General features: G+C 37.8%; 1 protein-coding gene across 1 annotated transcript; it reads left to right on the top strand.

Moving 5' to 3' along the window:
- The first annotated feature begins 4,466 nt into the window (after positions 1-4,466).
- LOC113276365 (zinc finger BED domain-containing protein RICESLEEPER 2-like) lies at positions 4,467-6,850 on the top strand. The gene is made up of 6 exons (XM_026525968.1): positions 4,467-4,570; positions 4,929-5,133; positions 5,237-5,641; positions 5,756-6,154; positions 6,359-6,372; positions 6,763-6,850. The coding sequence occupies exons 1-6, from the start codon at positions 4,467-4,469 to the stop codon at positions 6,848-6,850; spliced, it is 1,215 nt and encodes a 404-aa protein (XP_026381753.1).
- Positions 6,851-12,715: the final 5,865 nt, after the last annotated feature.

The following is a 12,715-nucleotide window of genomic DNA, read 5'->3' as shown; positions in this document are numbered from 1 at the left end:
ATGTAGAGAAGATTAGGACGTGATTTTGATCGGATGAAATGTAAATCAATGAATTTTCGATCTTGTTTAATCAATACAACCAATCTTTGCATACCGACTTAAACTGCATGAGTGCCTTCACCGGAAGTCTGCTTAAGATGTCTATCACTATTTCGTTGGGTAAATGAGTCTCAAGAGAATTGTTAGCACCATGACGGTTGGTGTTGGTGTTGATAAGTACCTCTGTGATTTTGTTCCTTGATTTACCGTAGTAAAAGTGCGGGGATACATCACAACTTGCTAAAACCTCCATTAGCAGATTCTGATAATTATCAAGGCTGCCTGCGAAACAAGACTAAATTAAGAATCACAATCCTCCTACAACAACATAAACACAAATTATGTTAAGAAACAACGCTAATTTGGATAAATCAAACTAAATAAAGAATCAGAATTTAAGCACACATAAATCCTGTATCTAAGATGATTAGAAAACATAAACAACCGAAAAATCAACCTAAGTTAAAGAGATATTGGGAATAAATTGAAGAAATCCTCTAATAACGAATTTCACAATCCAATTAGGGATAATGAAATTGAAAGAATAAAAATTAACCTAATTTTTATAACTAACGAAATCCAAAGAAATATTATACGAGGATCAGGATTAAAATCTTACCTGATCAGCCAATTAACAGAAGCGCTGTAAATTTATCAACTTTGGTTGAGCAGAGAAGAAAAGGGGAAAAAGATATTGAACCCGGAGTGGATTCTGTCCTATTTATACTAAACCGGTCGGTACATTGTTTGGAAACCGAAGTTGATGGGAAACCCCTTGCTTTTCTATTAAAACGGGCCAGGTTTCACGTGGATGCATCGTAGGATCGAATTATCCGAGTCATGTTCGGTTTTTAACAATTCTATCAGTGACGTAACTAGCCGGGGCCAAAAATATTTCTTTCACGCACCCCAATTGCAATACCATAGATGATATAAAATTATATGAAGTGAGAAAGATGTTTATCATTTCTGGCATATTAAGGTTTAGCTCAGTACAAATATCTTAGAATTGGGCCGACAAACAATATACTATCTTACGATTTTCACATAAAAACATTTCAACATTAAAATTATGTTATTGTTTGCAAGAATAAAAGGATAAAAGTGAAGGAAATTTGATATTAACAGATTTTGACATTTGGGCTAATTTTTATTTTCAACGTGGCCCAAATTTTAGCATATATTTGAAAACAACAATGGCTAAATAATTTTTACAAGAAGAGTACGATCGGGTAAAATCCGTCTTGATTCTAATTCTTAACTGTTAGACAGTGCTCGGACGAACTGGAAAATTTTGTTATCTCAATCTTGTTGTCAAATTTAGTTACACAAAACTATGCATTGATTTCTATTATACATTTATTCAAGTCGCGGATTAAGATTGAAAGTGTGTGGTTGATATCAGATATCACTGAGTTCACCTATTAAAAACGGATCAACCGAAGAAATTTGGAAAATTTCATCAACAAAAGGTATATATTTAAAGACTAAACCATCTTATTACTCAAATATTCACCATTTTATCTATGAAACAAAGTCGTACCACTACGTGGCCGAATTTAAAGAATTGCATAGAAGAAATTTCAAGTCAAGCTTTCCTTGTTGAGTTCTTGGTATATGATTCAAGCAATAGTCACTCATATACTTGATAAATTTAGTTAAGAAAAATTCATTCTTTATGATTTAATTTTAATCATTTGAAAATAACCCGAGCAATGATATTCGTCGTTGATGTTGTTTGGGGAATGTCTCGAACTGATTAAAAGACAGATAGAAAACTATCAAAAATATGGATACATGGATGGTATACTCACGCTATACCTTACCAGCATAACTCTAGTTCGGTAACGAGTTTTGGTAACATACTCGGTATCCGTACCATAAGTTTTGTTGCTCGTGAACAGGTTGAGGTACACTTACCCAGTATGCATACCTACACAACTTTACTTTGGATTTTCCTTGAGGTACACATGCCCAGTATGCATACCTGTTAGAGCATTGCTCGGTCAACCTCGCAAGTGTTGTTATCTCAAGCTTGTTTGTCAAGTTTAGTTGCAAAAACTATAAGTCTTGATTTCTATTCTGCTTATAGTGATGTCTCGGACTAGGATAGTAAGTGTAGTTGAGATTTAAACTCCACGACGTTCATCGACAGAAGACGAATTATTCAAGGGAACTTGTGTAACTTCATCAACCAAAAGGTATGTGGAAACTTGAACTTATCTATCACTCCAAAGTCTGTATATTCTATCTCCTATTTTGAGACAAAACTCGTATTACTATATAGATTCAATCATACACATTTAATATTTCGATCCGATTTATGTCGCTTATCTATTTCTCGAAATATGTGTTGGTAAGCTTTCTCTTCAACCAAGTTCATCTTTTATTCTTGACGCAGGTCAAAAGATGACATATGAATAACACCTTGTAACATACTTTATGATTTGTGTGAGACAATCATTTGATGTAACTCGGAATGTTTCATATTGATTATTTCAGTAACTTGAAAATCGCTTTGAAGCTAATAGTTCGTGAATAACAACTATTTACAAACCAACTAAGAAAGTTTTAATGGTTGAAATGAGGGTTTAGAATATATAACCAAGATTGGATATAAACATAGTGTGTGTATTCACATTTGTGTAAAGCCCAAACCATGAACCATGGTATGCGTACCCGTGTGCGTACTGGATGGTTATGGAAGTCCAGACACCTAGTATGCATAACCGTACGCGTATTGGCGGAAGTTCACGTTTCGCGAATATCTGCTAGGGCTGCACAAGAACCGGTCTAAACGACCTGGACCGTAGTAGAACCGGTGATACCGGACCGGTACCGGACAGGAACCGGCTTTACCGGGACAGACACCGGTTTTGAAATTTGAGAACCGGACTAGACCGGTACAGACACCGGTTCTTAGAGAGAACCGGACTTGAACCGGACCATATGTACCGGTTATTATTAGCCGTCAAGATCTGTATAGGGTTTTAATCCTAGCCGTCCAAGACATAATATGTCGAGAAAAAGAAAACAGAAGAAGCATTCAACATTCTTCATTCTTCTTTCTTTTTTTTCTCACTTTCTCAGCGAAGCGGCAGGCTGCATGCTCGATTTTTCTGATCTTCTCTTAGGGTTTGAATCATTTAGATTGAAAATCACTATCAGTGTATCACCACCATCTCTATCAGGTCAGTATTCTTCTCCTTAGGGTTCGAGAATTGTTTGATTGTATATTGATTTAGGGTTTGATTTAGATTGATTTAGGGTTTTTACTTGTTTACAGAATTGTGATTTGATCTGTATGTTCAGTGGCGTGAAGAAGTGAAGGTAAATCGTTCTTTCTATTCTTCCTCTGTGATTGATCTTATTTCAATCAAAGATAAATGTTCAGTTCCATAAATTGACACTCTGTGTGTGTTGGGTTAGAACTTAGAATTACATGGAAGATAAAGATTGCTATTTTATGGCTATAAATACAGTGAGTTGCAATTGTAGTTGTTATTTGATAAAAATTGCTCTTTTATGCTGAATTCTTATGGGATGTCATTATTTGATAAAAATTGCTCAATTGTGTTAGGTTAATGCTTGTATTATGGGTTTATAGAATTTGAATATCAAGAAAAGTTTATAAAAGGGTAAGAATCTTGGGTGGATTTGAGAGTGGTCAGTGGTGTGTTAAGAACTAGATTAGTACACTGCTGAGAAGCGACGTATAGTGTAATTCTGAATGTTAATGTTAGTTGGTACACAGGGATAGTTCTATTATAAGAGTATAGTGTAATTTGAGAGTGGTCAGTGGTGTTTTAGAAATTGTGTTATTTTACACAGGGATACTATTATAAGAATGTTAATGTTAGTTGGTACTTGGGAACTAGTCTTACACTGTTAGTCTCTTATGTGTTAGTATTGGACCTATTGGTAGTGATATGAACCATGCTACTTGTAAATTTTCTAACTTGCTTCTCATTTTTCTCATTTTTCTTATTGGGAACTAGTCTTTACCTTACTGTGTTATGTATAGCGAATGTAAAATTGTATGACATTCTGTGCATTGTAAATTTGTAATTGTTGGTGTGTGATTGCAATAATCTGAATGTAATTGGTTCTGTTTTATGTTGTTAGATCCACATCAAATGCAACTCCAACTACAATGTAACTGCAAACTCCAACTACAAGTACAACTCAACAAACAGAAGTTGGATCATCCTCTCACTGCATCCTCACACAAATGCATCTCACACAATGAATCTGAAACTGAAACTGCAACTCCAACAAGTAAAGGCAGAGCTGAAGCAGTTGAAGTTGGTGATAGCAAAAAGAAGCACGACAGAGTGAGATCATCTGTTTGGTTGGAATGACTAGGATAGATGATGAATGGGTAATGTAGTTATTGCCACAATAAATCAAAGCTCACAATGACAATAATGACACTTTCTGAATTGCGAAAGCATTTGAATAGATGTATGAAGAATCCTAATAGGAAAAAGAAAAGGGACAACCTCTCTGTTGATGCCACCCCCAAAACCAGGTCAGGATGGTAACTTATTGCTCATCTTACAATTATGATAGGTTAAGAAGGCGTCTTGTTGAGTGGATAATTATGGATGAAATTCCTTTTAGAAAAGTATAAGGTTCAGGCTTTGTGGCATTGATGCAAGAGGCACAACCTAGGTTCAAGGTTCCAGACGTATGACAATTTATAGGGATATTTTAAAGATGTATGTAGAAGAGAAGAATAGCCTAAAACTTACTTTTGACATCTAAGCAGAGGGTATCTTTGACAACTGACACATGGACATCACCAAATAATTTTAATTATATTTGTGTAACCGCTAACCCGCTCACCCCACTGCACACTACATTGATCAGCGAACTGGAAACTGCAGAAGAGAATACTCATGTTTTGTCAAGTTTGAAGGTCACACAGGTATTGCAATCGGTGAGAAGTTGGTGGATTGTTTGGAAGATTGGTGTCTAAAAGATATATTTGGTGTCACTCTAACAATGCCAGCCAACACAGTAGCTATGGATCATCTGAAGCAAGTTGTTACTAGATGGACAAGATCACCAATCAGAGCTAAATATTTACATGTAACATTCTCATTTCATTTACATGTAACATTCTCATTTCATTTCACATGCATCTTATGAGTTATGACTAATTTACTCTTAACTGTTTGTTTATTGTTATTAGGTGAGGTGTTCAGCCCATGTTCTTGCTCTTGTCATAAAATATGCAGTACGACTCTTTAATGAATCTGTTAAAAGGATAAGGTCAGTGGTAAAATATGTTCTTGGTTCTCCTTCTAGGTATGAAAAGTTTAAACAATGTGCTTCCCTAGCAAAGGTAGATTACAAGAAAGCACTGAATTTAGATGTATACACTAGATGGAATATAACTTACTTGATGTTAGAAGATGCTCAAAGATATGAAAAAGTTTTTGCAATGTTAGCACAGATTGATAAGGACTTTCAAGAGAGGTTTATTTTTGAGCAAGACAAGGACTCTGTTTTACCAAGTGATGCTGATATTGAGGAAGCTATAGCTAGTGATGACATCTTGGAAGAAGTGGTTGAGGATACGGAAGAAGATGAAGAGGTTGAGGATATGGAAGAAGAGGTAAATAAGAAGAAGAAGAAAAAGAAAGTAAAGACTCATGCTCCTTATGCAGAAGATTGGGCTTATGCTAGAGGTCTTGTGAAGTGTTTAAAGGTATTCTTCGATGCAACTGTCAATTTTTCTGCTTCTACACAAGTCACTACTCATTCTTTCTTATGGGAGTTGGTATTCATCCATGAACAATTAATTGAATTTAGAGAAAATGTAGCATCAGATCCATTTATTGCACGTATGTCTCGTCTTATGTTTGCCAAGTACAATAAGTATTGGGGTGTGTACGAGAAAATGAATCCTGTTATGTTTTTTGCTCAATTGTTGGATCCAAGAGAGAAACTAAAGGGGCTAGAATTTACTCTTAACTGTTTGTTTGAGAACAATTTGTGGGAGGTTCAAAGAATCATGAGAAAGGTGAAATTAGAATTTCAGGAACTCTTTGATGATTATAGTTCAGTGTATTCAACTCATGAGGAAGGGTCATCTAGTGTTGCTTCGGTAGTTTCCAGTTCAGTTAGCACGCCATCTCAAGGGTTGAAATCAAGAATTCAATCAAGGAAGAGACAACATTGGGACAACCCAAGTTGTGTTGAAGAAGCAAGAACAACGGAGTTAGATAGGTACTTGACAGATGTGATGATGGATGGAAAAATGCGTGAAGTAGATCAAGATGATGACTTTGACATATTGGCTTGGTGGCAGGCTAATGCAAACAGGTATAAGGTACTTTCACATTGCAAGAGATATATTAGCCTTGCCTGTGTCTTCAGTATCCTCTGAATCAGCTTTTAGCACCGGGAAGCGCGTGCTTACTCCATGGAGAGCTTCTATGTCTACAAAGACAGTTGAGGCATTGCTCTGTGCACAAAGTATTTACAAAAACCCATTGCTCTTGATCTTCTATGTGATTATGTACCTGATGATGATGGTGAAGATGCGGCAGTACTTATTTAGGTTTTTCTTCTTTTTTTTTCTTTAATAGTAATTACTTTTATTGTACTAACTGAAGTTTAATTATTTTTCTTGTTTATTTTTTTTGTTGCCTGTTGCAGTCATAATTGAGAATTTCCTAAAAGCTTGAAGTTTATTTATGGAAATGAATGCAGGATAGGATTGGAAATTGCAAGTGCAGGCTTTGCAACCATCATTTTCGTTTGCAATGATCACATTTCATTTCTTGTCGACTTGCCGTAGACAGACTTATGGTTGTGGAAATGTTGTTTTTTACTTTTTAGCAAACTGAACTTATTTTGGATTGTTGTTTTGAAGTTATGGAAATGTTGAACTTAAGTATGTATGCAACCTGAACTTATTTTGGATACATTGATCATATGGAAATGTTGTTAACTTATACTTAGTATTAATTTGTAACGTTTCCGGGTAAAAAAACCGGTACCGGTCTTGTACCGGACCGGTACCGACGGTACAAGTACAACACCAGGTACAAGTACAGGTATCGGTACTCAAAAAGAGGTACCGGTCAACACCAAGTACAGACACCGGTTCCATAAGAGAACCGGTCTGTACCGGAGTATGTGCAGCCCTAATATCTGCTGTAGTTTTGAAGTGTACCAAGTATGGTACCCGTTCTCGTACCAGCGAAACTCAAACTCGGTCCGTCTACTTAAGTACGCGTACCCGTTCGCATACTTGAGTAGGTTATACTCTAAAATCGATTTGTTCTTGAACAATACATTTAATAAATTAAGGAATGCAATCTTTGCAAACCATGGCTATAATGTACATGAAACGATTCAAGTAAATCAAAATCGATGTTTTTTCAATTGTGTCATGTATACTTCTATGAGAATATAAAAAATTGAAAAGCTCTCTAACTAGTTTCATTTGATTCTTTTGAACTAGTTATGAAACCGATGAATCAGGTTGATATGAAAGTGTTCATATGGATAACCTTGGTTAACCACCGTTGAACCAACTAAGTGTACACGTACGTTTAGGTACGGCTACCCTTATCCAAATAATGGTGCATTTCATTTGTGTAAAACAAGATAAGTTTGATCTCACGGTTGAACGATCGATATTAGCTTGAATCTAATCAGTTTTTCATCTAATGGTGAATATTGAATATTTTTTTGCTAATCTAATATTTATTGCAAACCCTGATTTTAAATTTACATAAAGGATAACTCTAGAAACGGGGAAACCTAATCCCCCCGCCTCTTGTGAGATACTAGTTGCGACTAGAGTCGATTCTCCTTTAGCCTTAGGTTTTTCATGAAACCCTGTAAGTTAACGAATTAAAGACTTCATTGGGATTGTGAAGCCAAATCCAAAAATTTTCTATGTAGTTGCATGTTCTGATCTTGCTGTTTTCTATCGTGATTTAGTACTATCTTCTTTAATATTTTCTCGAGATTTATCTCCGGTAGGCAAGATTGAAATGTAGTTACACACATCTTCGTCTCATCGTTTGTGATTCCACAATATCTTGTTTCGTTAATAGATTATGATTATTGTGAGGTGATTGATAATACTAGGGTTTTTTCGGGAATATAAGTCCAGTTTATCAATTGGCTCATGTTCCCCTTGATTTATCAAAAAACAGAAAAAAACTCGTAGGTTTATCTATAGGAGACAAATTTATCTTCTGTGTGATTCATATTTGTTTTCAAGTCTTAAACTTTGGGTTGTAGAAACTCTTAGTTTTGGGTGAGATCAGCTAAGAGAATCAAGCGCGCAGAATCCGGCGTGGTTAAAGAGGCTTAAGGAACACGAATGTACCTTGATCAATGTGAGATTGATTATGGATCAACTGCATTCCAGTCCTAAGTTAGTGGTAGAGCATTGCTCGGTCGAACTCACATGCATTTTTATCTCAAGCATGTTTGTCAATGTTAGTGATCAAAACTATAAGTCTTGAATTCTAGTACACTATAGTTATGTCTCGTACTAGGATAGAAAAGTGTAGTTGATCTCAAGAACTCCATGGCGCATAATTCATGCAAGACGAAGAATTATAAAAGGAACCTGTGGATCTTCATCGACTAAAAGGTATGCGGATACTTAAACTTATCTGCCACTCAAAAGTCTATCTACTACATCTCCTATCTTTGAGACAAAAGTCGTATTGCTATATAGACTTTGATTATACACATTTGCTATTTCGAGCCGAGTATATCTCTCCTATTTATATCTTGAAATATGTGTTGGTAAGCTTTCACGTTATCCAAGCTCATATTTACCTAGTGATGAAAGTTACGATATGTTTCAATCACTTTGAAAATTTCTTTGACAATAAATTGTTTGTGAATAACAACCATATAACGTTCTCTAAGAATGTTTCAATGATTGAAATGGTAGTTTAGATTATATAACCTTTGATGGATATAAGCATTGTTGTGGAAACACATATATGCATAAGTCCTTATTCCTTGAACCAAAGTTTGCGAACTTTGTTGATCAAGAGAACCAGAAGTTTTGCAAGTTTGCAAACTCAGTCTGCGAACTGGCGGAAGTTCTCGTCCGATAATATCTGCTGCAGTTTGAGAACTCACTCAGCAAACTGACGGTATCTATCGTCCGAGAATATATGCTGGAGTTTGAGAACTCCTTCCGGAGATTAAGTTTGCTAACCCAGTCCGCGAACTTGAGTAGGTTATATATCTAAAGACGTCAGTTTATGAACTCACATTTATAAAGAATAAGGAATGCTGAAAAGAAAACCGTGGCTATAAAGTTCATGAACCGATTTAAGTGAATTGAATCGTCTTTGCTTCAATTGTGTCTTGTTTAGTACATAATATTTCATTGCAATTGAACAACTCTCTAACTAGTTCATTTGAAGCCATTTGAGCTAATTATGGTGATAAAGAAATTGGTTGATATGAAAGTGCTCATATGGATAACTATTTGGTTAACTACTGTTGAATCAACAAATGTACAAGTTTGGGTACGGTTACACAAACCTAGACGTGCATTTGATTTGTGTGTAACTAGCTAAGTTTTCGATCTAACGGTTGAGAAATATTTGCTTGAATCTAAATCAGGTTTTCATCTAACGGTGAATATTGAATGCTTTGTTACTAAGCTAACACAGATTGCAAACCTTGATTTGAAAGACTATATAAAGGAGAACTCTGGAAACTGGGAAAACTTAAACCCCACACCTTACGTGTGATACTAGTTGATTTCTAGAGTCGATTCTCCTTTAACCTTGGTATCTTCTCTTAAACTAGGTTAACGACTTAAAGACTTCATTGGGATTGTGAAGCCAGACCGATACTACTTTTATCGTAGTTGTGTGATCTGATCTTGCCTCTTTCTATCGTACGAGTACAATTGTATAATTGGCTTGAGATTAATATCTCTGATAGGGAAAGATATAAAAATTAATCACAAACATATTCGTTTCATCATTTGTGATTCCACGATATCAGATGTTTCGCTACCATACGATTAAGATTTTTGTGAGGTGATTGATAACTCTAGACTATTCTTCGGGAATACAAGACCGGATCATCAATTGGTTCCTATTCACCTTGATTTATCAAAAGACGAAACAAAAACTTGTAGGTTAATCTGTGGGAGACAGATTTATCTATTTCATAGACTTGCTTGTGTGATACAGATTTGTCTATTTTCAACTCTTCGACTTTGGGTCGTAGAAACTATTAGTTGTGGGTGAGATCATCTAAGGGAATCAAGTATGCTGTACCTTGGATAAGTGTGAGATTGGTTTGGGTTCAACTACAGTCCAGACCGAAGTTAGTTTGTATTCGGCTAGTGTATGTAGCGTCTTAATACAGTGTATGTTCAATCTGGACAAGGTCCCAGAGTTTTTCTGCATTTACGGTTTCCTCGTTAACATAATTCTGGTGTTATATTGTTTATCTTTATAATTTAAATATCACAGGTTGTGCGTTGAGATCAATCAATTAGAATATACGACCTTTGGGTTGATGATTTAAATTGATTGACACTTGTATATTGGTCGTTGGTACCATCCAAGTTATCTCTCTAGTATTTGATAAACAATCGCAGATTCCTATTTGCTTGAGTATAGATTTGTTTATGGGTGAAAACTGCTTCTGCGGATTTTGGTAATTTTGAGTATGTATGGGTGAAAAGTGAATCTAAACCCAAAACAATGTACTGCTCGTGGAGTACTTTGGTTCGAGAGATCAATCTGTACAACCCTGGCCTAAACCAAGAAATGGCCATTCCAGGTTTGCTTCGGTCACAAAGTGAAGGAGAAGGGTTGATTTTTAGGAAGGGAAGCAAAGAAAAGTGTGGAGACTGGTTGTCAAGGTGTTGTTACTTTACGACTTGTATCTGAAGATGATGCTGGCTAGCAAGTGAAGAGCCAATCTGGTGTTTTCTCTGGATACTGTGATATGTCGACCAAGACTTGTTGTATTTTGGAAAATAGGTGAAACCTATTTATACAAGCCATAATGTAACGTAACCTTGTCCCGCCAGAAGTGGAGGTGGAATAATGGAGAGGTGGTGTAACGTTGGAATTTATGTTCCATAATGAAGGAAACGTTTATTCCATTTACACCTTGCCATCACTCACCATTGCTCACTGCCTCACTTCATGACATTCTCTTGTAATAGGCATGTTGAATGTCGCATGCTGTAAACCGCCAGACCAAAACCCTAGTGAATATCCCCCTAGTTTGTGACGTGTTTGATGTCTCGAATGTTCTCATGGAAACGTGTTGCTACGTGTGGCAAGTCAAAGTCAAAAGACTTGTCGTAGGAAAATAACATGTGATGTTGGGATGGCGTGGTGGCCATGGCTTGGCGTGGCCAAGGCTTTCAAGTGGAGTGGTATGGCAGGTGCATGGAGCGGCCTGACTTGTCCACGGAGCGGTTTTGGCTTGGCCAAGGCCTGGCGTGGCCTTTGCATTGAGCGTCCTGGATTGGCCAAGGCTTGGCATGGAATGGTAAAGGAGCGGCCATGGATATGGCATGGCATGGAAGTGGAGCGAATTGGCTATGGCATGGCATGGATGAGAAGCTGCTTGGCTATGGCATGGCATGGCACGGAAGCGGAGCGGTTTGTCTATGTCATGGCATGACACCGAAGCGGAGCGGCCATGGATATGGCATGGCATGGCAGCGGAGCGGCCTGGATAGGGTATGGCATGGCACGTAAGTGGAGCGTCCATGGCATGGGAGCAGAACGGCTATGGCATGTGCACGTAGCGGCTTTGGTTTGGCCAAGGCTTGGAATGGCATGGAAGCAGAGCGTCTTGGCTATGGCATGGCATGGCACGAAAGTGGAGCGGGCATGACATGGGAGTGGAACGGCTATAGCATGTGCACGGAGCGGACTGGATTATGGCATGGCACGAAAGTGGAGCGGCCATGGCATGTGCACGGAGAGGCTTTAGCTTGGCCAAGGCTTGGCGTGGCATGGTAGGTGAGCGGCCTGGCTATGACATGGAACGGAAGAGGAGCGGCCATGGCATTTGCACCTAGCATGCTCTTTTTGGCATATTTTGGCATGTGTGTTTGGCATGTGTGCTTGGTATGCTCGTTTTGGCATGCGTTGTTGGCATGTGCGCTTGGTATGCTCGTTTTGGAACGCGTTGTGTGGCGGGCATGACTTGGCAAGGCTAAGGCTTAGAATGACGCAGTGGCCGACTTGTGGCTTGGCAGGGGATAGGCTTTAGAATGGCGCAATGGCCGAATTGTGGCTTGTCAAGGACAAGGCTTTTGAATGGCGCAGTAGCCGATTTGTGGCTTGGCAAGGCCGAGGATTTTAAATGACACAGTGGCCGAGTTGTGGCTTGGCAATGCCAAGGATTTAGAATGGCGCAGTGGCCGAGTTGTGGCTTCGCAAGGCCAAGGCTTTAGAATGTCTCAATGGCCGAGTTTTGGCTTGCAAGACCAAGGCATTAGAATTGCGCAGTGTCCGAGTTGTGGCTTGGCATGACCAAGACTTTAGAATAACGCAGTGGCCGAGTTGTGGCTTGGCGAGGCCAAGGATTTAGAATTTATACGGGGTGAATATAGATAACACGTCGAAATCTATAATGCATCTGCGATGGTTGTTATATGTACCGTTTCTGTATGAACATGTTGAACAAA

This window comes from Papaver somniferum, chromosome 1 (genome assembly GCF_003573695.1).
Source record: "Papaver somniferum cultivar HN1 chromosome 1, ASM357369v1, whole genome shotgun sequence".
NCBI lineage: Eukaryota > Viridiplantae > Streptophyta > Magnoliopsida > Ranunculales > Papaveraceae > Papaver > Papaver somniferum.
This window is presented reverse-complemented; position numbering and strand designations above follow the sequence as displayed.